Below are 26,639 nucleotides of genomic sequence, written 5' to 3'. Positions count from 1 at the left end.
GCATGATTAGCAAATGCCCCAGAGATTATTCTTAACATATTGATTGTAAGATGTATTTTTTACATTATTCCTGTTAGGACCATGAGAGAAATGTTCTGTAAAGTCTATATCAATCTTTCCTAAACTAATACGGTGCCCATTAAACTGTGTATGTTGTCCCAGTCCATCTCTGCTCCCCCACACACACATCCTGCCCTGGGGGAAGGGAAATGCTGTCCTCAACTGAATTCATGCAAGTACCAATATTCTGAATCACGACTCCTGAGTTTTGTTGGCAAGGAGCAACCATAAAAGAGTATGGCAATAGGAAGGGGAGGATAGTATTGGAAACTTTCAGTGATGCAAAAATGCATGCCCTGTGTTCCCACTACATTTCTCACTGTTAATCTCTTTTTAGTTTTTTCTTCTTCACCTCTTACAGGCTTCTATCTTCAATCTCCTTTCCTTCCTTGCTAGTTCAAACTGTAACTGACGATGGGTTTTCTTCTCGACTGGCTTCATTTTTGCTGTTCTTCCAGGAGAAAAATCTATTACCTGCCCCGCCGGTACAAGTTCATGAGCAGGTTAGTAGCATGCTCTGTCATGATGCTGTGTGTTTGCCTGTTGACCTCTCTGCCTTGAACATTACAAGGTGTTACAAGCCAGGGGAGATGAACCTTTATCAAAAGGGAAGACCTTCTGCTGTGCATATTGTTTTGAAAATACAATCAGAAAAATTACCCAAACTTGAACCCATTGAGGTCATCTGGCGCCTAGATGTTCGTTTTTGTTTTTTGTTTTTCTTTTTTTGGTTTTCTTCCCTGCTTCAGTTGTGATTTGAAACTTAAGTATAGTCACTTTCTTAAGAGGTTGATGGTTAGTTGACATCCCATCATAGGAGGGAGGAACAATGTTAATACCAAATTGTCAATAAAATACGCAGATGTATAACATCATTCATGAGCCTTTCATATCACCCTCCCTCTTTTTTTTAATCAAGTCATTAGAGGAAACTTGCACTTACTGTAATTTGAATCCTTCCCAAGCTTGTCTCTCCTTTTTCTTCTGTAAGGAACTGAAACAAATGAAAACACATCAATAATGATGTGCCCTAGACGTTGTCATTGGCTAATCCAATTCCAGCATCTCAATTGGCCACGTGTTTTCCTTTCACCTTGGGCTGAATTGATGGTTAAACTGGAAAGCCAGTGAATCTCTAAGTCCCGTGGTTCATTTCTGCGAAACTTAGGATTCATGTTCACTGTTTTGTGTGCTTTGCATGGTTATAAATATGTTTAGTATATTTTGGTGAGCCTGCTTCCTGAAATGCAACAAAACATGGTGTGAGAATTGGTACCCAAGAAAGGAAAATTTTTTTTTTCAAAATTTCCCTGTTCAGCAACCTTATCAGCAATTCCTTTGCCAGGCATCGGGCATGACATTTCAAATCACATTGTTTAGTTAGTCCTTTGTCACCCAGTGACCTATAAAAGCCTGGTGCAACAGTTTAATCAATGTTAGTTCTCCGTAGTTCTCAAACCACAGGCAGCATCAGAATCACCAGGAATGGCTTGTTCAAAACACAGGTGACTAAAACGTACCCCAGCAAAACCCTGGTAGGGCCAGAGAATGTTCATGTCTAACAGGTTCCCCAGCTGAAGCTAATGCCACTTTGGCAGCTTGTTTTGAAAACCAGCAGTCAACTGAGGATTTGACTAAGTGTATAAGGGAATGAAAACCAAAATCAAACAAAACCTGAAGGAAATGCAACAAGGTGAGGAGAAGTCCCTCCCAACTTTAATGGCACAGTAAAAAAGAAAAGAAGTCTGTGTGTGATCATGTCTCAGTCTGTTGAATAGTGAGACATAATCCAGATACAAAAGGAAGGGGAGAAGAGAAGCACTGTTGTCTTTCAAACATGCCAAGCAGCCTTCATCCAAGATTGTCCATGCTGAGGGACAGAGCATATCCTTTGGGATCATAAAGCCCACATCCATCTGAGCCTCAATTTCCATGTTTTTAAAATTAAGATACCTGTCTGTTCTGAAAGATTGATGTTAGATTTTCTGACTAGTAGGTAGTTTGATGTTCTGAAAGTCATTATCATATGTAATGTTTATGATCTTTTGTGTCCGCACGCTTCCTGTTCCCTTTCTGCTTCTGAACTTGTCACCCATATCCACTCTGTCCTTCCCCTTTTCAGTTTTATAGTGACGAATTCTGCAGTTCTCTAGAAAACTCTAATCTGATTTTACTTGGGAAATACAATTTTTGTACAAAACATTTTCAACTCATATTCCCTATGGAAGTCTTGGATCCTCCACCCTCACCATCACATAATGTAAAACCTCTGAGTATTTCTGGTTGTTAAGCCCGTGGAGGGTGATTAGATGCTGTGTCACAAATACATCAAGAACCTACACATTGCTTTTCATTCACACTGGCTTTGCCAAAGCTGAGCTCTCATCACTTCCTGTCTATTTTACATCAATTTATTTATTAATTTTACATCAATTTATCTCCCTCTTCTTCTAATCATCTCCCATGTAGCAAATCTAATGTCACTTGGTAGCCATCCCACATTAACTGCAATGAAGTTAAAGGCAACTTCAAAGAGATCACTGTAATCTTTCTTCACTTACCTCTCCTTTGCTCCAACCATTTTTAACTATTCATGGTTCTTAAACACTTTATGCTTCCTTCAAGATATGTGATGTGCAGATAGTTGTCTCTCCAAAAAGGCCTTTCCCCTCTTGTTGATCAACGTGATGCCTGCTCATCCCTCAAAGATCAGTCAATATTGTTGGACCTTTTGATAAGAGTAAATGATGCCCTCTTTGCATTCTGTGATTGGCACCTATCATGTAGTCTGTGATATGGATATCTGTCTCCTGACCAAAGTATATGAAAGCAATTCTGTATTTTCATAACCTCTAACGTTGTAAGTAGAGTGATGAATGAATCGATCTCCATACACATGTGAGAAAATGGAGTGAGGTAAAAGGAGGTCTCAAAGAAGAGACGCACAGTAAAAACACGTCTGCTGAGAGGAGTGAGAAATGTCTGGTCTGTACAACGTATACCGCTCACCAAATCATTTGGCCTGGCTCTGCCAAGGCAACTACAGGTGGGACTTGGTATTAAATAAATCTATAGGTGGCTAATTTAAATATATGTATATATTTATAAATATATATTTATATATGGTATATACTTATAACATATTTATAATATAAAATATATTTATATAAACATATAAAGTATAAATTTGTATATACATATTACATAATACATATATATGTATATATTATACTATATAGACTATATAGAATGATATTTAATATTTAATAATGTTATATAGAAATATATAATATTGAAATATATTTTAATTAGCCACCTATAGATGAAAATAAATAAATATTTACAGATTTAAAGGCAGATTTACAGAGAGAAGGAGAGACAGAGAAATATCTTCCTTCTGCTGGTTCATTCCACAAATAGCCACAAAGGCCAGAGCTGAGCTGATCCAAAGCTAGGAGCCTGGAGCTTCTTCCAGGTCCCCCTCATGGGGGTACAGGAGCTCAAGGACACATGAGCCATTTTCTGCTGCTTTCTCGAACCATAAGCAGGTAGCTGGATGGGAAGTGGGCAGCTGGGATTAGAACTGACACCCATTGGAGTGGTCAATGCTACAGGCCTCTGTCTACTCCACCACAGGCTTAGTCTACTCCACCACATCTACTGGGCACAGAAAGCCAATTTTTAGGTTGATAATCTTTTTTTTATTTATTTGTTTTTTAATAATCTTACTTAGTTGATTAGGGTACAAAGGGTCAAGGGCTACAGGGTGAAAGTGGGTAATACCATTGTTTCCACACTAATATTATCATTTTTCCCTGTATCTTGGGTTAGGGAAGTAACAAAGGGAAAAGCCCCACTCAACTTCTCACCCATCCCAGATCCCCAACGGGAGGCACACTCCAAGGGTCCTGCTCAAACAGTTTTGATAGTCCATCAGTTCTGGATTGCTGCCAATCTCACAGTTCCAATTGCAATGAAACCTATTCAGAGTCCACTGACTGACAGTCTCTTAGGTTGATAATCTTGTATGGCCCTTGAGTGATGTTATAAATGTCTAAATGGCCTATGGTGGAAAAACTATTCCCCACCCTTGTAATGCTGGGTAGAATTGGAACTGATGCATTTGGTAAGAAGTGGGGGAAACAACAATAATGAGAGATTGAAAAAATGATAATGCAAGAAAATATAGGACCTGAAGACTGAATGTGACACCAAATACCAGCAGATCTAGCAATTATTGGATTCAAGAGTTTTCAAAATATTTGTAGAGAAGTGGAACTAAAAAAATAAAAGTTACTGTATGCAAAAAAGTTGAAACTGATGCATGTGAGCATTCAGAAAGTTCATGGAAATTGCGTATTGTATAAAATATCTGGTGATTTAAAAAATTTAATTCCAAAATACATATGTCTTTTCATTTAATTTTTGCACATTTTCTGAAGTACCCTGGAACTTAAAATCTCTTATATGTTTAACAAGTCCATTTTTTAAATCCTTGATGATAAAGAATGCCTCTGTAGGAAGCTCTAAGTAGAAAATTCTTCTTTAATATTACCATCATTCCTTTATTTAGCTTTCACTCCTTGACTATATTGCTGATCCCTAGGTAGTTCATAAAATAACCTATAGAACAAACAAAATGTTAAGATTGTGGAATTATAGAGAAAAAGCTTAGTGCTTGGCAGCTCTTTGGAAATGGGACACTAGGGGAGCGGGAGGGTTCCATACTCCAGAAATGGGAGAAATGTTGTTGGAAGTAAAAGCAGAATAGAAATCCAGAAGAAACATAAGTGTGATGAGGAAGAGGATTTTTCATTAAAAAAATGTGGATTGTAACTCATAATAGATCTTTGAAATACTGGTAACCTGGAGGTCTTTGGAACTGGTGCAAAGCAGTTGACATGAGAGGAAAGCTGGAGAGTCCACTTGGGAATCACTGACATGGGGATCATGACTTTACCCAGGAAAGAATGTGGGATCTTGCCAGGAAAGGACATAAGCAGTGAAGACAAAAGGACGTGTGGTGGTGCTTCGGAAAACCCACTTCAGGGTGCAGAGGCTGAAAAGGAGCAAAGGGAGAAGTAACGGGAATGAGGGGAGGGCAGGGCCAAGACACCAGAAATGAATTCCTTTAGGAAAGTGTACTCTTTGGCTTCTAATAAACGGTGAGACACAAGGATTGGTTCAGGATACTTAAAAGTTGTAGGTGGCCCCAGCATAGCAGTCTCTGTGGAGGACTAGTTCTCAAATGTTGGCATGCAGCTGGAGCATCTGTGGGGCTTTTAAAATTCCAGAGTGTGAGTTCTGTCCCTGAGGCTTCTGATTCAGTTGGTGTTGGTGGGGCTCGCTAGTCTGCACTTCTATCAAGACCCTAAATAATATTAACATTTCTGCTCCAGGACCCCATTTTGAGACCCATACATGAAACTAAATTATAGCTAGTACATGGGAGATAAGGTCCTGATGAGTCAGGTGGTGAGTGTTCCCTACAAATTTGAGGTATTTCATGAAGGAGAGACTGAGGGCAGGCTTTAGAATGCAAAAGAAGGGAAGTGATAGAGACTTAAACATGTGTCCAACCACATATTGTCTATGTGCAAAAGAGAGGTTCTGAGTGAAAAAAAAAGTTTGAGATATCCTGTTTCCAAAGCTTGACAAATGGCCTACTGAAATCTAATCTTTGGCTGGTAAAAGACAATGTTACTTCGAGGAGATAAATCATAATCATGGGAAAATTTAGGGATGTGGACAGTGCTGGAAGATTCTGGGCCAAAATAAGGGAAGAAGAAATTTCAACTATGGTGATATGACACATGTTTTCAGAATGTCCTCTTAAAATAGGCACGGTTGCTTTCCAACATAAGTTTTGGATACCACCAAATGATGTGACTCTTAAGAGGACAAAATTTGATGCAAATTTTAAAATATAGTTAATCAAAAGTTTTGTAACTACTCTCTTTATCGCAAATGAACTGATTTAAGTCATGAAGAATATTTGTCTCTTCATGTCCAGCTCTGATATTCCACATCTTATTTAGAACGGCACACCAATAACTTACCACCTTGTATACCAAGTAATGAAACACTTGACTATAATTCTGTATTTCTTCTGTAATACTAAACATGATAGTTTAAAATAATGGGCATTATCAGTAATCCATGAAAGCATGCCCAAAGCATCCGTAGATCCTTTAAGAAGGGGAATTAACTAAAATTCTTAATGTATCTGAACAGGCAGAAAAGCGTCTGAACACAAATATCTTTTTATTTTGAAAGTCACCTGCCTTCCATGTAGTGTCAACTTGTATTTTGGAATAAATGCTGTTTTTTAGTCCATTTACTTTCCTATTACTGCTTCAGGTCTTGTCTTTGGGTAGGCTTATAGGCATTATAAATTATCTTTCCTGTAAATAAAAGGTAGTTTGTCATATTTTCTGCCTTCACCATATAGTTCAGTTTGGCTGGTAGAGGATGTGAGTACAGAATAGTAAGCTGATGATTTTGTGTAGCTTATAGCTAAGAGTTCATTACTAATGCCTCCCCCTGCCTCTCCTCACAGTCAGCTTGACTCTATCCTTTGTGATGCATGGCAGAGTGGATGCTAGACCCTCTTGCATTACACATTCAGGGTAGTTTCAATCTTACCAGATGAGCAAACAGGCATAATGACAAAGTGGTTTGTATATTTCCATTCCCATTTAAAAAATTAATATGCATAAATGTTCCAGGGCCTTTGGACTCTTCTATAAGATGTTAGACTATGCCCCAAACAGTAGCCCCATGACCTTAAAAAATTGCATCAGCTTCCAAAGATCCCTAACTCCTATCTAGGGATAGTCTGCAAATACAAAGTACTTGGCTCTGAGAAAAGGAAAAAGAAATTCAAACTTCCTGTTGTTTATCAGTCCAGAGGGCTTCTTTTATTGCAAAGTAGGACTGTGGTATTATTGAAAAATAATAATAAAAAGCTCATCTGTAGTTTCCTTTGAGGCATATCAACCCTGAAAATGTAATGTGTTGGAAACATGGTACCATTATTACAGTATTCTGCTCTGAGAAAAAGAAGGTGTCTCCATAGTAGACATGTCTCATTTAATTGAATCTGATTAAGTTGTCGTTAGTGCAGGCTCTCTCCTGGGTTATTAGTGGCTCAGAAGAAGAGGCCTTGACTTCTGCTTCCCCAGGATATAGCTGCAGCATCTGAGTTGGAAGTTTGCAATATATAAAGGCCAGTAGACAAGTTAGCATGTTGGGAACATAGCCCTGTAAGTATGACCCTTAATCGTTACCACTCCTAAGGTAGGAAGGATTATCTCCCCATTGTAGGAAGGGATCCAAGGATCATGGACCGTAAGCAGAACCTTCCTAAGACACCTTGGCCAGCCGCAGCAGAGGTGGCATGTCTCTGCCCTTGTGCTACAGCTGCATTGCCAATTCATTCCAGCTGCTTTCCCAGGATCTCACCTTCTGTGAGCCAGCATTTTGGGGGAGGAACATGAGCAAAACAACCCATCAGAATAATTTTTTATAAAAGTGATTCACCTTGTGATTCAAATATTGACTTGACAAGTCAAGTCCTGAAATGCCTGTGTGGAAGATCCACCCTCTCTTTGTTGATTTGCCTTTGTGGTCCACAAAAGGGCTTTTGCTCAGTGAATGGCAGACATGAAACAAGGTGACTGTGTATCCAACAAAAATCAATGCCTGTCAGAAGATACTTTATTAAGTAAAATCTACTCCTATAGGAAGACAGAAATGGAATGCTTTCTGGTATTTGGTTTCCAGTGTTAGCCAAGTAAATTTATAGGATTGCCAGGTTGGGGACTTTTTTTTTTTTACTTGAAAAGAGAGAGACACACAAAACAGCTCTACCAGCTGGTTCACTGCTCAAACACCTACAGTGGCCCCAGCTGGGACTGAAGCCAGGAATGCAATCCATCTCCCACGGAGGTGGCAGGAAGTCCATTACTTTGATCATCAATGCTGCCTCACAGGGCCTGCATAAACAATAAGCTGGAGTCAGCAGTGACCCAGGTCTCAAACCTTACATGGGCCATGGGAATCCCAACCAGTACCTTAACCACTAAAGCAAATGCCTGCCCCCTCTTGGAAGTTGTATTAGAACATGGTAGTACAGACTTCTATATGTAAGGGGAAATTACAGCTTTTTAATTTGTTTTGGGAAGAGAATTTTCTACATAAAATTTCATAATTTTGTTCATCCTAGAAGCTAGCATCTAATTGATTCCTTTGTACAGCCAAGGCATTGTGCAAACACTTGGTATTCATATCCTACTTAGTCTCCACCACTGCCTTATGGGCACTTTTAGCTCAGGGAGGTTTATTCACTTGTTCAGCCACTCCTTGTTAGCAGTTTGTGTAAATGATTTGTGAATTTGCTTCCAGCTGACTGCAAAAGCCATCACTGTGTATGAAAAGTTTTCCATTCAGTCTTGTAAAAAGGAAGGTTGTTTGTTCAGATGACAACACCAAAATATTATTGCCCAACTCACCAAAAGCAAGTAGTCTCTAGAGAGCATCTGACTGCTCATCATTTTAGAGAAGAGTTTACGAAGGCTTGGCAAGGCCAAGAAGGTTGTTCCAGACCACTCACATAGAATCACAGAGTCAAGATTCTAGCTTATGCCCCTCATCTACTTTCTAAGCCAGTGGCTTCTGTGCTATGTGTTTCTCTTTTGCATGGCCTAGGGATACTCCATGATTCAGTTTGGAAACAGGGATGGTTTTGTGGAAGGTCAGCTTAAAGGAGCCATCATTCATCATGTGCCTGCCAAGCTGCCTAAGAAAAATGGACTCATTTCTGAAGTCACCCATGGGAAGCAGAGACTGACTGGGGAATGGCAGCCTTAGCACAGTGGGAATCTGGCTGGCTGGGTCCTGCTCCTAAGGGGAGAGTAGACAAGACTGGACGGAAGGGTTTGGGTGTCCTATTCTTGTCACAATGCCTTGCCACAACTCATCTATGCAAAACAACACAAACATTATCTCACAGCTTAGTAGGTCAGAGAAGACCAGGGAAGGGGACTCAGGCAGTTTTTCCTCTCTCTCCCACAGCTGAAATTGCAGCCATAGTTTGCCTAGGGGAGAATCTGCTGGCACAATCTCAGGCTGCTTGCACAATTCAGCTTGTGTAGTTACAGAGCCAAAGTCTCTGTTTCTTTACTGGCTGTTGGCCAAAAGCTGTGCTTGGCTTCTTGCCTTTTTCATCTTCAGAGCCAGCCATGGAAGATTGAGTTTTTCTCATACTCAGAATCTTGATCTTCTGCCATCTCTCTCCTGCATGCAACCAGAGAAAGAGCTCTGCTTTTAAAGGGCCCCTGTCCTTACCTTGAGGCCTTGCATGAATCCAAGGTGCTTGCCTCAACTTTACTTCTGTGATCACACCTGTCTCTTCAAAGTCCCTTTGCCATGTAGCATAGCACACTTACAAGTTCAGTATTAAGGGTGTAGGCATGTTCTGTGAGTGTGTGTATGTGGTGGTGGGGGTGGGCAGGGACAGTTCTGCTAACCAGAGGAAAATAGCAACTACTGACCATGTCTGAGTGTTTGTTCTTCTATGGGCAGGCAGCCCTGATACTACCTGGAACTTCTGTACCTTAGTGTCCTATATCTGCTTGGGTTCCCTCCTGGAAGCCAGTCTGCCCCCTCTGCCCTTGGACCAAGCCACATGTTTCAGAGCTTATTTTATAAAGACTGATTTTTAATTGAAACACAAGGTTACACAGAAAGAGGGAGATACGCAGAGAAAGAGAGCTCTTCCAGCCACTAGTTCATGTTTCAAATGTTTTTAGTAGCTGGGTCAAGCTGAGGCCAAAGGCAAAGAGCTTCATTTGGGTCTCCCATCTCAGTGAAAGGGGCCCATGCACTTGGATCATCCTGTGCTGTTTTCTCAGGCACATTAACAGGAAGCTGGATTGGAAGTGGAACACTTGGGACTTGACCCAACACTCATATGGGATGCCAGCATTGCAGGCCACAGATTAACTTTCCATGCCGTAAAGCCAGCCCTTCAGAAGGTTCTTTTTGTAAATACCTACTGTTTTTTGAAAGACTGACAGGGAGGAGAGACAGATATTGTCCTTCATATGGTTTACCACCTTAATGCAATGACCAGAGTTGAGCTGAACCAAAGTTAAAAGTGTAGAGCTTCTTACAGGTCTCCCACATGGATGCAGGGACCCAAGGATATGAGTCATCCCTGCTACCTTCTCAGGCAGTAATCAGGGAGCTAGATGAGAAGTTGAGCAGCTGGGACATGAACAAGCATCCACATGGATGCCAGCATCGCAAGTGGAGTGTCAGCCTACTATACCACCTGACTGGACACCAGTTTTATTTTTAAGGTTCTCTTCTGAATGTCTGTCTCCATCATAATGGTTAAGAGGTCCAGCTCCTTTAGTGTCTACTTTTAAATCAGTCCTGTGTGGTCCCAAAGAAGTTATTAACAGCACTTGCTGTCTGCTAACAGCTTCTTCAAAGCTGCTTGCTACCATATACACTCTTTTGTGAGCCTCCTAACTACCCTCTAGGTCAGCAAAATGATAAAGTTGATGTCTCCCATTACTACTATCCTGTTTAACAACTGAAAAAGGCTGAGAAAGGTGAGTGGCTTGCAGAAGATCACACTGCTGATAAGCCACACTGCCTAGTTTCAGGTAGCCCAATAGCAAATCCAGCGTCTTTCCATGACTCCAAGCAGCTTCGCCTATTACTCACTTCCCTTCCTTTCACCTGTCCCAATTTTTCAATGAATTGACTGTTTTCATTACCCTTTTATTCTCTTTCACCAACTCCACATTTGATTGAAATTATAGCAACACAGCTGGCAGTTTAAAAGTTGTCATTACCACCCTATGCAGTGTTTATGCCTGCTTTTTTTTTTTTACAACTTTGTTTCTATCCACACTGAGCATTATACCCAGAAGGACTGAGCTCTTAGGCATTGCACACAGAGCCCAGATTCTGCAAAGTGTAATCCGATTTGTGCAGTAGACTGGAGATGTGTGGGAGGTAACAGCTCTATTGTATTTAAAAAAAAAAAAAAACTTTGATTCAATGTCCTCTTTCTTGAGTGAATTTTAAGGTAGTCAGACAGAACAAAGCCCAGAGCCATGGCAAAGGCCACCAGCTTCACCTAGACAGTCTAACTGATGAGTCTGTTTAAGGGCTAACTCATGAACTTAGACAAGTGATAGATTCTGGTGGAACTCAATCAACTTTGAATTAGAATAGAAAGAAATGTCAAGAGAAAGGCTAGTTGTCCAATTCTATATTAGGATAAGGAGGAAATAACAATAACCAGTAGTACTGTACACCAGACATTGTTCTGAACACTTTGCAGAGGAACTTCAAAAAGCTCACAGAAAATAGAATTAGATAAGTTTATGTGGTGAAAACAAAAAAGTTCTTGTTGTGGTGAAAAAAACTTTAATGCTCAGATAGCCTTTTCATGGTATGTATTTTCAGTAAATGTATGCATACATCTAAGTATGCACACATACCAAAAGTTTTTGCATTAAAATAAACGTATCTTTTAATTCTGTTTTTTTCCCCATGAACCTTGCTATTTACATATAGCAATTCCTCATTACAGTCTCATGAATTTGTTGTCATTGCTATGCCTATTTTATAGACAAGGAAATTGAGGCACAGCAGAATTAGTTACTTGCCCAAAGTCACATCCCAAATATTTACAAGGCCAGCATTTGAATCTAGGCATTCCATGTTCTCAGTCTGAGAGTCCTGTGGCTTCTCTGAAGCCCATCATCCCACATCATTTTAAGTATTTCTAGGGAAGGGGTGAGAGGGCGTGAGAAGAAACGTTGGAAGAAATAGAAATATTTTCCCCTCCTTGTCTGCGTAATCTTGAGTACAATCTTTCAGTGTATGTGTATGTGTGGAGGGAGAAGGGAGTGGATTGCAGAGACGGGATGCTCTGCTCAAGAAGCAGCTTAGGGCCCTTAGGAGTTTCTTTGTACATGGAATGCACAGGTGTTCTGAAAATACTCAGTAGCACTGGTGAGGTGCAACAGAATCAAGAATAAAATTTGCAAAAAAATATTCCCTTCAACTGGCAGTTTCACCATGATGCTTAATTTTATGCCTCCACTTGACCAAGAATTACCTGGATAGCTGGAAAAATGTTAATTCTGCATGAGTCAGCTAGCGTGTTTCCAGTGAAAGTTAGCTTTTGACATAGTAGGTGGAGTAGAGAAGTGGAAGGGTACTGTCCTACTCATTGAAGGCTGAAGTAGAACCAAAAGGTGAAGGTTAAGATAGAGAAGATGTCATCAGAACATGCAAAAGAGTGAATTGGCTGTTGGCTTAGAAGTTTGTGAATGCTGAAGTCCCTCAAACTTCAGTTTACAAGCAGGAGGCCTAGGAAAACTAATCATATAAATTTCCAATGTCTGATAGAGGCCCCAGCCCAAGCAGACAGGAAACTCAGCCTCCCTTTGTGTCCTTGTTCTATCCAGGCCCCCTGGATTGGATGATACCAATCAGCAAGAGGGAAGGCAACTTTCTGTACACAGTCTGCTGACTTAAATGCTAGTGCCTTCTGGAAGGATGTTTACTGACACATACAGAAAATGTTTTACCAGCTATTTGGGTTCCTCTTAGCTAAGTCAACTTGACACATAGAATTAGTCATCACATTCACTGAAAAGGACAAACTGCTGTGCAAAATCATTTTACGCTGAATAAAATAAAACACGCCAAACATAATACTCTATCAACTATTTCTGCAGAGTAAAACCCAGAGTCAAAAGTCTGCATTTGGGTCTTGAGTTTTATTCAACTGGCTGGGTAACTAGGGTTGGACAATCATCCCATCTCTTTTGTGATGTGTAACCTGGTGCCTTTTCAGTTGAACTTCAACTGAAAGAGATACTGCTTGATAAATGCTCTTAGGCCAAATAATATTTTTCAGTGGCACTGATACTTGAAGGAGCATAATCATGTCAAAATCTCTTACGGTTTTTGCTCCTTCTGGTGGTTTGCTATGAACAGTGATTGAGAGCTGGTCCCATGGAATGCCAAATGTTTTCATCCATAAGAGTCAGTGGGGGGGGGGGGGGCAAGGGAACAGAGACACCGCCAGCAAGGAAGTGGTGGCTTGAACCGACTTTCAGGTGGTGGTTGTTTCCTTTGTGTGTGCTAGGCCACGTGGCATAACCACATCATGATATCCCAGCACCAAGGGAACTCTGGAGTCAGCTAGAAGAGAGGACTGAAAACAAAAGTGTCTGCTCAGGGAAGGGATGAGAGGCAGGCAGCAAGCATGGAGGCCCCAGGGCGCACTCTACCCACTGGGATGTGCTGGCATCCCCACTCCACAGCTCACTACAGTCAGAGAGCCCTTCTCTGGCGTCTGAATTTCTCCAGATAGGAAATGAGTTTCTAGACTCTATAGAGAAGTAGGGGGTCTCTGCTGCTTTGCTTCAGGGATGTTCAGCTTCCTTTTCAGAGCCTACCAGCCACATTTGCACCATTTACTTGGTCATTTATCAGCATAGAGTTGGGTGCACGTCTAACTCCTGACTGCTATCTTATAGAGGTGTTGAGGTCATCGGGTAAGACTGAAATACCACTGGAGGTCCAGCTCTTCTCTTTAAATCTGTGAAATGGGGGTGCCAAGAGTGCCTGCTGCATGTGATGTTAGCAGCATGGCTCTGTGTAGTCAGTCTTCTCTGCTATGTTGTGGGCAATGCTGACATGCTGTACCTTTTGATTTTGCCTCCCATGTACCACAGGATCGATAAACAAATCAGCAGGTTTCGGAGATGGTTACCTAAGAAGCCTATGAGGCTGGACAAGGAGACACTGCCAGACCTGGAGGAGAACGACTGCTACACTGCCCCTTTCAGCCAACAAAGGATCCATCAGTGAGTGTTGCATATGAGAACACTAGTCTTTCCAAGGGCACATCCCCTGCGGCAGAGCCTCCCCCTGCATGCCTTTGATTTCTTCGTGTGTGGAAGGAACTGCATAGTAACCTGTTAAGAATCGTGGGAGTTTTCTAATCCCTTCTTACTATTCATACTAGTTGGGAAGAGTTAGTAATTCCCATACATCCCTAAATCTCAGTGACATGAAACCATACAATACTTGTCATGTGTGTATGGGATGAATGGTCAACTCCATCGTGGTGCCCAAACCCAGACTCTGTGTGTCTTTGGCTCTGCCAACTAGTTTGCATTTAAGCCACAGACAGGGAGAAGTAGCCTGTTTCCTTCACTATTGAAAAGAATATTTGGTTTTTGTCTCAGTTTACTTCTCAGTCCTCTTTCGCTCGCACGCCACCTGTCAGCTTACTCTCTGACTCACCTCTCAGACCATCTCAGAACAGTCATCTGTCAATTCTGACATGTGAGAATGGAACAAAAAAAAAAGTTGACTCGATAACTGAGCAGTGAGGAATTGCTAATGTGATACAGAATTTACACTGAAGCTTCTGAAGTGACAAGTGATGATAACTGGATGGCAGGAGACAGAAGTGTGCCAACACAACAAAGGGTGAACAGAGGGGGAATAAATCTGGCCAGCTCAGCTGCACGCAACCAGACTGCAGGAGTTCCCAGCCTGCTCTGCCCCAGCCAGGGTGACAACCTAAGTGGCAATGACTTACCAGAAGGCAGGAAAGGGCTGACAAATTATTTTTTTAAAGGCTGCTCATTTTGACAAAAAGTAAACCAAAGAATCATTGTCAAGAAATTGCAGGGAGTAAGAAATATAGGGCATGTTTCAGCAGCAGAAAATCAATTAGTTTGTGAGCCTCTAGAGAACAAAAGAGAAAGAAAAGGCATAGATGGTCTGCCTAAAAAAAAGATGGGTAATGTACAGAAAGATGAGCTGCATGCAAGGGAGGGGACCCCAAAATTAGCAGCCAATTTCTTTGGAGAAACCCCCAAGGAGCCCAAGAATTTGAGCTATCCTGCTTTTCAAGGTGATAAGCAGGAAGCTGGATCAGAAGTGAAGCAGCCGAGATATGAACTAGTGCCCCTATGGGAAGCTGGTGCTGGCTAGTAGAGGATTAACCTGTTAAGCCACTGTGCCAGCCATTAGCAACATTCTTAAAGAAAATTCTATGTGGAGTTCTTCTAGAGGCTGTTTCTGGTGGGCTCTTCTGCATGGTTCCAGAGAACTAAATGTTTATAGTCATAACCTAGAAGAGTGTAGAGGTGGTGTGTAGTACAACAATGTAGTAACCCCTAACCTAAAATGCCATGGTTAGAGCTTCATTCTATAAATATTAAAATTGAGAACAATTTAAAAAATCACTTCACGTTATATATGAATATGTAGAAAAGTCTGCATTAGAAAAGCAGTAAAAGAAAGCCAGTGAGTGCGTTTCTAGAAGCCATGTCTATTGCTATTCAGTCCTGTTATGCAGTATCACTGTCACCAGGTCAGGGCCTACTGGCTGGTTTCCAGGCGTGATGGTGTGGCTGCATGAACATCTGACCCACAGAAAGTTTACTCATATTTGCCAGCTGTAGCACTTGAGCTTGTCTTCATTAGGGCCAATTATTTTATTGAGTTATTGGGCTTCCAAGAGCGGTCCCATAAAGCTCAGACAACTTCAGAAAAGGTAATTCAATGCAGCCAGGTGAAATGTAACATAGGAATATGATATCTATTATTTATTTAATGCTTACAAAATTCCAAGTGCTTCACAATTATAAACTCAGTCCTATCAGTAAGATGTAGACATTACCCTTATAGTCACAAGGGAGGAAAACTGAGGCTTAGGACTAACTAACTTACCCAAGGTCACCCAGTTGGTAAGTGGTAGGGCTTGGATCCCAAGGCCAAGCATTAGGATCATCCTCTTGTACTCAACGGATTATTTTAGCATGTGCCTTTTACTGTATTTTTTTCAAAGCTTTTAGAGATTTTCTGTTGTTTTCATTTATCTGAAATCTTTAGAGAATCTTATAGGCAAAGAGAGGCCAAGTTTGATGTCGGAAGGATTAACATTGTTTTAGTGCAGTCTCGGAACACTTGTTTTCTGGCAGTTTCTCAATTGGCATGCTGATCTCCAGTATACAGATCGTTTATATTGATCCATGGAGTCAGGGGAAATAGATCTAGGCTCTGAAAAGTTCTAAAATGAGGTGAAAATGAAACAAGTTACACAGTCTTTGTGCTGCTAAAGATTGAGAGTCTCCTTTTGAAGTAGGACATGACTCACTTTCAGGGCACAGAGAGATCACCAGCCACGTGAGGAACTGCATCTTTGGGAGTGTGAAGATCCGGTCATTACTTAGGTGTAACCTTAATATTTAAAGCCATTGATAAATCATTTGCAAATGTTATTGCACTAATCTACCTTCAAACAAATAGCTCATTTCCCCCACCTATCAGTCCAGTCATTCATTCAGCAAATGTGTTCAATGTCTGTTATGCATCAAGAATTGTACTGTAGAAGAGAATTATATTTGTATATGATCACATGTGTGTTTACATATGTATGCAGGAATGTTTTTTAACTTAAAAACTTTTAACTTGATCATGTTAAGTTGTACTGACCTAGAGATAATTTTCCTTATAAAAATGACAAAAAGGCGTTTTAACAATTATTTTTATTTACACAAAGTGAACAAATTTCACATATTTAATGCAGATTTAGCAGCATATTGATATTGTCCACCCTAACCTCTCCTATGCCTGCATTCCCCACCTACCCCTTCTTCCTTTTTTTGTTTGTAATTTTTACAGTGCCATACTTTCATTTCACTTCATAATCACAGGCTTAATATTCCATTAGGTAAAAATATCAATGCATACCAAGTAGAATATTAAAAAATAACCATTCTCAACTGAATAGACAAAGGCTATAAATAATAACCAAACCCAGAACGTCAATCTTGCTCACATAGATTACATTTATTATATTTACTGTATAATCACAGATATTGGAAAATGTATTTATCTTTTGGGGACTGACTTATTTCATTAAGCATAAAAGTTTCCAATTGCATACATTTAGTTGCAAAACACAATATTCCATTCTTTTATGGCTGAGTAGTAGTCTGTGTTTATGAGAGAGAGATATCTGTACCCCTAAGTTTTTAGCAGCTCAATTCACAGTAGCTAAGATATGGAAAAGGCCAAATGCCAGTCAGTTGATGATTGGATAAAGAAAATGCTATAAAAAGCTATTTTAAAGCACGTGTAGGAAGAGAAAGATTTGCCAACTTTACAATGAAACAAGGAAGGGTTAACAGAAGAGGAAGCTGGGAACTAGGATCTTTCTGTCAGTGAATTGTACCTATGCAACTCTTTTGTGCTTTCCATCATCACAGCAGTAGTGGTCAGAAGGAATAGGAGGGGCAAGAGTGATTGTGTCTTAGAGGTAGGGGCTGTGAGCTCAGCCATGTATTCATTATGGTCTCTTTTAATCCCTGCCACACCCTGCAGCTTAGTTGGTTATCCTCATCTCACAGGAGAGAGAACAGAGGCTCAGAAATAGTAAGTACTTTATCCAGGACCACGTGGTCACATGTAGACTTGAGGTTAGGACACAAATCTGACCATCATCCTATACCGCTTCTATGTACAATAACTCAGATTTGTTGAACATTTATTGTATAGGGGGCTACCCAAGAGGTTGGAAGAAATTTAGAGATGGAGAAATGGAAACTCAAAAGGCTAAATTACTAATGTGAGTTATGCCTGAGTTATAGTCTGAGCATCAGCATGACCAGGAAAGAGTATATCTGACATCTTAAGTGAGGAGAAGGACTGATACCTGTAGAGATTTAGATAGCCATTTGTTTAAATGAGCACTAATCCAGAACCACCTGTTAGTAATGTCTATGTCCCTGGAGATAAGCTTGGTTCTTTTCACTGTACCCCATACTCTTCCTCAACATGATGCCCCATCAGCAGCTTTGCGTTCCCCATTCCACACCGATGACCTCTCTTCAGGTTGTCCAATCTTGACACTAACATCTTCCTTGCTTCCCTCCATCACCACCAAATGCTTTTGGTCCTCTTTCCTCCATTCTGATCTCAGTGCCATTGCCTTAGAAGTGGCCGCCAATTTGGTCACAAACAACATAATAGTGTCATTACTACTTCAGTCTTTCCTTCCAAATCTGTCACCACACTTATTGTCACAGGTAGAAGTAAGACAACATACCCCCAGCTGTTCAAGCTTTTGACTTGGCAAGCATACTGAGGGCATCATTCACACCCTAATCCATCATCTTAGCTGTGTGACTTCAGCAGGGAATTATACACACCACCACATGGAATAACATAGCTTCCTTGTTTAATTGCTTCCTGTGATTCTCCTTAGCATGATGTATAAACAGCCTTTCCATTTTCTTTCTTTTCATTTGTTATTTGGGAGAGACAGAGAGTATGTCTGCCATCCACTAGTTTAGATGCTTGCAGTAGCTGAGTGATTGGTGAAAACATTCCAAAGCTTGGAACTGAGAATTCTATCCAAGTTTCCCACAGGGGCATCAGGGAGCAGGGAGAAACCAAAAGGTGGCCCTGGAACTATTTTAACAGAGAGGCTACTATAGGGAATTGAAGAACCCTTTGGTCACAAAGGGAACACTGAAGTCGTATGTATAATAACAAGTGAAACTACTATGGCACCTAAGGCTTGGGGAACAAATGGAAGAGTCTGGGGGCAGGGGATATTGGAACCAAATAACTTGTTGGAAGACTGCCTTGCAGGCAAGTTCTATCTATGAGTGAGAGATCAAAGACGGTTGGTGATTCAACTTTTTCTTATCTCTTAAATCTATTAGCATTTGCCTGCCTGCTTGGTACATCATGACATTTATTGATTTTTTTTTCCCTTCAGGGTTTATGTATATATTGAGACACATACATAATGCTGTTATTTTCAAGGGCTTTGAGAGAGAAAAACTGAATGCTAGTATTTGATTTTCTGTTTTTGCCTCAGTCTCAAGATCAAGTGTTTTTAAATTTGTATATAAGTCTCAACAAAGAAGATATCATGAAGTACAATTAGAAATAAAGTTTTATATTGCTTTATATTGTAGTAGCTTATTTTAATCCTTAAAGAAGCTAGAAATTCTTTATAGTCCGAACCTTTAATTTTATGTATTTTGTCTGATAATCTTTCCCTCCTATCAAGTGCTCTTAAGATAAGAAATTTTTGTACTACAGTTGCCTAAAGCCCAGAAAACTCTCAAAATAAGCCTTGTCACATAAAAAATTAATTGGTTGCTTTATTCCTACTTATATTTTCATTAATTTGAGGACATAATTTCTATGGCAGTTAACTCTATCACCTTAACTTCTCCTTGTTAAATTTAAGCTTCTAATTAAGAACGTTTCCTGACATACTTACTTTTAAGACATTAACCTTCACTTTCTCTTTGTATTATGAAATAATGAACCATCAACCACCAGAATCTATTAATATATAGCAATCTACTATAGAACTTACTACCCTAAAACAATAAACTTTTTCATGATTAATTTATTCCAGCTATTTGTGACATATTCAGGTGGGTGGTTCCTCTGCTGATTGCCACTGGAATCCACAAATGGCTGTGGTTGTCTCTTTCAGTAACTGAGCCACTTTGTCCAATCGTCTCACTTGCATGTCTGCTAAGCTGTGCCAACTCTTGGCTGGGTTTCTCCTTCCCTGTATTCTCATCTTCAGAGAGGCCTGCTCAGGCATGTTTAAGACCTTGGAGATCTCTGGTTTTGATGCCTAAAAACCACAAAAATTACCCCTGCTGCATTATATTGACTAATGCCATTCACAAGTTGCACCGGGCTTCAGCAGCTGGAGACACAGACTCTACTTCTTGAAGGACAGAGCAAGGCATTCACATCAGAGAGAAGTCTGTGTACAGGAGTAGAAGGCACTGTGGCCAGCTTTTGCAGTCTACCAGTAGTCTCCCTGGATTAAAGGAATTTGCAGTTTTCCTGCAAATAAAATACATTTATCTCCCCACCCCCACGATTACCTCTGGTTTCATCAGACTTGAAGTCCAAGATCTCCTGTTCAGTGACAAAAACCCTTATGGATGGTTCCACAGGTATTGCATGAGAACCTGTAAACCAAAAAGAGAGTTATATGCTTCCTACGTTTGCAGCATTTGTGGTGCAATGATGGAATGATCACGATACATGTGATCATTCATAATGTCTAGCAACAAGAAGCATATAACAGCTACTCTTCCAGAATAATTCTAAAATCCAGCTGAGTGACTGTCTTAGTCTTCCTTTCTCCCTGATTCTGTTTCTTAGGAATCAATTATGTGGCTATTATACTAAAATCATACTGGTAACTAAATGCTTCTTAGCAAGTATACTGCTTCCTCTTGAAGTCCAAATCCATGGTGGTGTTCATAGATTTGAGAAAGCTTATTTGATTTATGAGTCTCTGGAACTCTTAGCATTTACTTAAAAAAAAGTGGAGGCCTTTTTGTAGCATATATAGCTCCAGAACTAGTTTCACATACAAAAGCATAATTATAAAATGAAATGAACTGCAAGATTCTTCTGTAAAATGTAAAGTATGACAATTTCTGGAGCATTCAAAGAGCCTCTAGGTAATGGAGAAGATATGTTATACTTAACTCACAACTGAAAGTAGGAAAAAGACAGACCCAGCCTGCCTGCAGAAATCTACAAGTGTTTAAGGAAAACAGACAGGAAAAATGTAAGCGCATGTCTTTCTCATCACATGCTTTTAAAGTTAAGAGAATAAACCCTAAGGAAAAAAAATAATGTGCTAGAGAGAGGAGAGAGAGCTCATGATTCATAAGACAGGAGCAACTCTTTTGGCTAAGATGGTAAAAAATATGACATTGGAAACCCAAATATTGGCAAGAAACATAGACAAAAGTCTGAGAGAGGTTTCAGTAAAAACCCATGGAAAATGACAAGGTGAGTTTGTTGAGGGGTAGAGAAGAAGGACAGTGTTACTTATAATGAGCAAAGAAAAGAAATAAGACTGTTGGTTTATGCAAGAATGAAGAAAGGACTTTGAGCTTTATTGCAAATCTATGGAAATTACCAAAGAGTTAAATAGAAGAGAGGTAAGATTTTGTTCTTTTTAATAAAGGTCATCCTGTTTGCTGTGTAGAGAGGAACTACAAGAAGAGTGAAATTAGAACAGTTAGGAAACTATTGCTGTAGTCCAAGGAAAAACAACTTGTAAGTAAAGTGGGTGAGAAAGGTTCAGACAGAGTGACATTCAGGAACAGAGGGAGAGGGAACTTGACGGACTGAATGTGGGACATAAGAGAAAGAGGAGGTCAGGGTTGCATCTCAGGATTGTGCTTTGTGAAATGCCGTACAGAGCAATGTCACTTTTTTTTCTAAGATGAAAAAGACTAAAGAGAAGAACAGATTTTTATTTTGCAAGAGCACATATCATGTTATGTCTTTGAGCTGTCTCTTAGCTATCAGGCGGGGCATGAAATAAACCATGGGATGTAGGAGTTCTAACATCTACCCAGGACTTCATAGCTCCAGTGTTCTAGTCTTGCTTTCTGGCTATTTGCTGGTGTCCTTAGGCAACTCATACATTCTGACCCTAAATTTCCCAACAAGTAAATGTGTCCTAAGGAGATACACGATTTCCTGATGCGGTAGCCTAGTGGCTGAAGTCCTCACCTTGCCACGTGAGAATCCCATATGGTTCATATCTTGGTTGCTGCACTTCCTGTCCAGCTCCCTGCCTGTGGCTTGGGGAAGTAGTAGAGGATGGTCCAAGCTTTGGCACCCTGCATCTGCATGGGAGACTCAGAAGATGCTCCTGGCTCCTGGTTTCAGACTAGCTCAGCTCCAGCTGTTACAACCATTTAGGGAGTGAACCAGAGATGGCATATCTTTCTTTCTGGAAGTCTGCCTCTCCAATAAAAATAGAAGAAATCTTAAAAAAAAAAAAAAAAAAGAAAGTCATATGATTTGGCCAAGGCCTCACAATCACTTTTAAAGAGCAGAACTTGAACCCAGGTTTTCTGTCAACTTATACATGCTCTTGAAGAGCACTGCCCACTCCACTCACTCCTGCTTTACTTCACTCAAAAGGAGTTGCAGGGTTAAGGTCCCATCATTGAAGCAGGGCATGGGTCTTACTCAAGGGCTCAAAGCATAATCCATGACTTAATTGTTATCTGTTCCGTCAACATGGTATCCACAGCCATTTGTGACCATTTATATTTAGTTTTAATAGAATTAAATAAAATTGAAATTCACTTTCTTATTTACACTAGTCAAAAGTTCAAGTTCTCAGTGGCTGCTGTGACTAAATAGTTACATACATGACTAATGTCATTCTGTGTACATACCGTATTGGATAACACAGATAGCATTTTCAGTGTCTCTGAAATTGATGCTTAACAACTCTGGGATCTGGATAAATCAAACTAAATCTGAACTTGTTCTTCAGTTACAAGAATTTGCACAGCATGCATAGCTAAAATGAGTTACCTTCTTTGAAAGGTAAAGTGATTGTAGGCCCAACATTCTGAGCACATCTTCTCAAATCCCACCCTTGGCTATTGTCATTTTGTAAGAATAGCAGTGCCTTTGAGTTGGTGGCTGGGTTACTGTCATCTTTGCATTTCCCTCACATGCATACAACATACAGGCATACTGTCCATGTCTCCTTCCAACCTTCTCTGACCTTCACATATACGTGCTCTCAAGGCCCAAGGATTTGTATCAAATAACATAAATATCTACTTGTCAAATGACTTAGCACATCAAAATGGTTCCTAAGACTGCTGTGCAGAATTGACCACAGGAAGACCCATCAAAAAAGAGCGTATACAACCCTGGAGGTTTTCAGCTGAAACAATTGCACAGCCTACACTTTTATCTATCCTTCTCTTCCTAGCCATGAGCATCCTAGGGTCCTAGTCCTCCAACATTTCAACTGGAAACTTAGGGTGCTTAACCCCAAAGAGCAAATATGTGTTAAGGCTCTAACAGATCTGGAGAGACCCCGTTACTCACACATACCCACAGGCTCACCTATGCTCTTGATGGTTCTCTTCGCAAGCAGGTAGAAGAGATGAAACAGGATATGCATGGGTTAAAAAAAAAAACCTCCTCAACGCTTAATAGTTGTGTGACTTTGGGGCATTTTGCAAACCTTACCAAGGAACAGGATGAGGAGAGGTATAGGCAGAGGCATGATCTCAGACTTGATTCTCCACCAATTCACCAGTTGATTCACCTCTTGAAGAATGTGAGGACAAACTGGGAACAGACATGTGTTCTCCTTTGAATTTTTCTTTTTTTTTTTTTTAATGTAACTACCTGAGTTTTTTTTTTAATAGTTGTGCTTACTCATGCTAAAAATTTCCTAAGCATGTGTAAGGACATTTTCCTTCCTAGTTTCTAAGCCACCTGGTTCTCAATAGAGGCAACTAGTAGCTCCAGAAGGTGAATACAACATTCCATAGACATTCTCTGCATTCACAAGCAGATGTGTGTCAATATATTTATGCCAATATGTCTCCATATACATATATTTTCCTGTGACACAAGTTGTTGTTTCGAACCTTATTTTGTCTTTGGGCTATCTTGTAGGTTTCATATAGCTACGCTCAGCACCCTTCATTTCTTTACAGCTTCAGACTATTCTCTAAAGTTGGATCATAACTTGCTTAAAGTACCCCTCAATTATTTCCAGTCTCTTGCTATAACTCATTCTGCAATGAACATTCTTGCACATCTTTCACCTTGCACGTAGAAAAGTGTATTTGTAGAATAGATTCCTAAAAGAAAAATTGCTGGGTTCAAAGGTAAATTATGAGGGTGTTAACCTGGTTAGATAGGACTCCTAGAGTTTGTACAAGTTTTGTATCAATATATGGAAGTAGAACTGAATTTCTAAGCCTAAGTAAGAGCCCAACTCAAAGACTGAGCCATTTGCTAAAATCACTAATCTTTCATCTTGTGTGTGCATGAGTGTCTGCAGGTGCATATGTTTATATGGTTTTATTTTTAAAAAGTTGCTTATAGCTAAGAAAAATTAGCACATCATGACATGGGAAATTATCAGTGTTCCTTTATATCATCCTCCAATTTGAAATAATAAATGGAATGCAAAAATATAATCTATATGAACTAGATTTACTTTTTGAGATTTCATGATTGCTTACAAAGTATATATCCCTTGTGTACACTCTTGAGGAACAGTATTTTTTTTCTTTCTGGTGGTTGAATTTTTGCCTGATGGATTGTTAAGCCTGTAATTACAAAGTGAACTAATAGCATATAAAATTTAAGAAAAGAAAAATAAAATAGAGAGTGGGTGGGCAGCACAGGCAGGGTATGAAAGGTAGAGTGGGAGTTTACTATGCCTCTGAAACTGTTCTAAAATATGTGAAACATGTTCACTTTATATAAATGAGTTTGCAAAGTAAAGACTGATAGGGAAATAAGACTTCTCCACACTATACATGAAGGTCCATAGACATACACTTCAGAGAAAAGAAAGTCAGCCAGTAGTTGGATGAGATGGAATGAATAGAATGAGCTCCAGGAATTAAGGATAGAGGTCAAGACAGAAGACATTGAGATTTATTTTTTTGACCTGGAGAGTCAGCTAGTATTCTCCAGAAGGTCAATTCATTTCATCTGACTTTAAGGATTTGAATGTGGTAAAGTCTATACCAGTGCTAGAAAACAAAGATGGATTGGCTAGGCTGCCTTCATACAGAGAAGATGGTACAAGGCCACTAAGCTTGATGTAACAGAGTTGCTGTGTCAAGTATGAGGACAACTAACCTTGAGAATGTCTAAAATCCCAAGCAGTGGTCTAGCACTGCTTGTCATTTAATTCTATGAAAACCCTGAGAAGACGACAACAGTTGATTCCCAGTTCAGCAATGAAGAAACCAAGGCCAAGAAAAATGGAGTGATAGCTCCCACAGCAGATAGTAAGTGGTAAAGCTAGGATATGGACTGAGATCTGACTTTAGAGTCTAACAGCAGAGGTGCTACTGAGCATTCCCAGAACCAAAAGGCCAACTTCCTCCCCTTCTGAGCTGCGATTCTGCTTCCTCTTCTCTTTATAACATCATAACCCTCACACTGAGGGTCAGGGATCAAGCAAAAGCCACCAAAGGAGAATGGCCTTAACTAAGGTCAAAGGATGAGTAGATGGAGCAGCATTATGGCACAACAGGTTTAGCCACTACCTGTGATGCTGGCATCCCATATGGATACCAGCATTTCCAATCCATTTCCAGTGTACCTGGGAAATCAGTAGAAATGACCCAACGACCAAAAATGAAGCTCTTAACTTTGACCTGGCCTAGCCCTTACTGTTGTGGCCCTCTCTGTAATTCTGTCTTTCAAGTAAAATTGACAAATCTTCAAAATTAGGAGTGATGTAAGGAGATAGATGGAAATAAGAAGAGCCTCTATATGTAGAGTAACTTTCAGTCTGACTCAAGTGGGCCAGAATCAAAGACATTCTAATGTACCGAGGGAGGCAGGGAAGTAGGATGATGAAGAATGAAGAAGGCAGCCTCTGAAACCCGGCTTTGAGTCTAAGACTTGCTCTAACCTTTGCTGGCTGAATGACTCTAAGTACCTTACCTCCTCTCTGACATTCATTTGTAAAATGTGCTTGGTAAGAACTTAGCTCATGGGTGGCTGTAAAGATTGAATGCGCATTTACAGGGTGTGGAGCAGTGTGCAGCATCTCATAAGTTTGCTTCCAATGCAAGATCTTCAGGCTCCAGGTACAACATGGATATAAGGAAGGAGAAAATAGCATGTTTCAGCTTGTCTGTGGTACTTATTAGAGAGAAGAATTACATGCACACAGAAACTGTAATGTGATGCCATAAAAAGAGAGGAAAGCAGAAAGCCGTTTAATGGAGGAGGGACATGGTGTTTAGCCTCGAATTGTGTCGTCAGGCATGGCTGCGTTTATCAGCATTCTGAAATTGTGAATCAAAATGGGCTTTTTTATTTGTTGTCTAGTTCTTTATGACATCTTTATTTGGTATTAAAATGTAATGGCCCATCTCAAATACGGCGAGAAAGCAAAAGGATAAAACAAAAAGAACATTCAATGTAACTGTGTTTTCTTCTGTTCCTCCTTGGTGCCGTGAAATATTTTCAGAAAACCTAGGAGACAATGTAAGGCAAATGCTGAAGTTGCTGCTTTTACCCAAGGAGCCTTTCTCTGATCCACCAAACTGAATTTCTATTTTTTTTTCTGAGAATAGTATTCTATGAAAGAGTCTGAAAGAAGGAAAAATGAGAGGAAAATTCTTCTTAAGGGAATCTATTCATATGATTTACTTGTTATGGCTGTGTTCCTCTCCTTTATATGCTGTGCAGGACTCATATCCAAAACCTGTTTCCACATCAAACCCTAGGATACATCTCCTAGGATACTTTGACTCTTCCCCTCTTCATTTGAGCAACTGAGAATCGTGTCTTTAAGAAATATGAATAATAGTTTCTCCAATATCAGCCCCCTCAGCTGTCAGGTACCCACATACCCATCATTCAGTGGATTCTAAGACTCCAAAAGTTCAGACTGAGCCTTTATCCTGAATAAGTTTAATCTTAAG

The 26,639-nt window shown here is 40.1% G+C and overlaps 1 protein-coding gene across 1 annotated transcript in view; it reads left to right on the top strand.

Moving 5' to 3' along the window:
- ANO4 (anoctamin 4) overlaps nt 1–26,639 on the top strand; it is a 311,842-nt gene that overhangs the window by 215,619 nt on the left and 69,584 nt on the right. The window contains exons 9-10 of the mRNA XM_004589617.3: nt 519–563; nt 13,836–13,967. Of these exons, the coding sequence (XP_004589674.2) occupies nt 519–563; nt 13,836–13,967 (177 nt within the window). The remainder of the gene's footprint in view (nt 1–518; nt 564–13,835; nt 13,968–26,639) is intronic.

The sequence above is a fragment of the Ochotona princeps genome, chromosome 15, assembly GCF_030435755.1.
Source record: "Ochotona princeps isolate mOchPri1 chromosome 15, mOchPri1.hap1, whole genome shotgun sequence".
Classification (NCBI taxonomy): domain Eukaryota; kingdom Metazoa; phylum Chordata; class Mammalia; order Lagomorpha; family Ochotonidae; genus Ochotona; species Ochotona princeps.
This window is presented reverse-complemented; position numbering and strand designations above follow the sequence as displayed.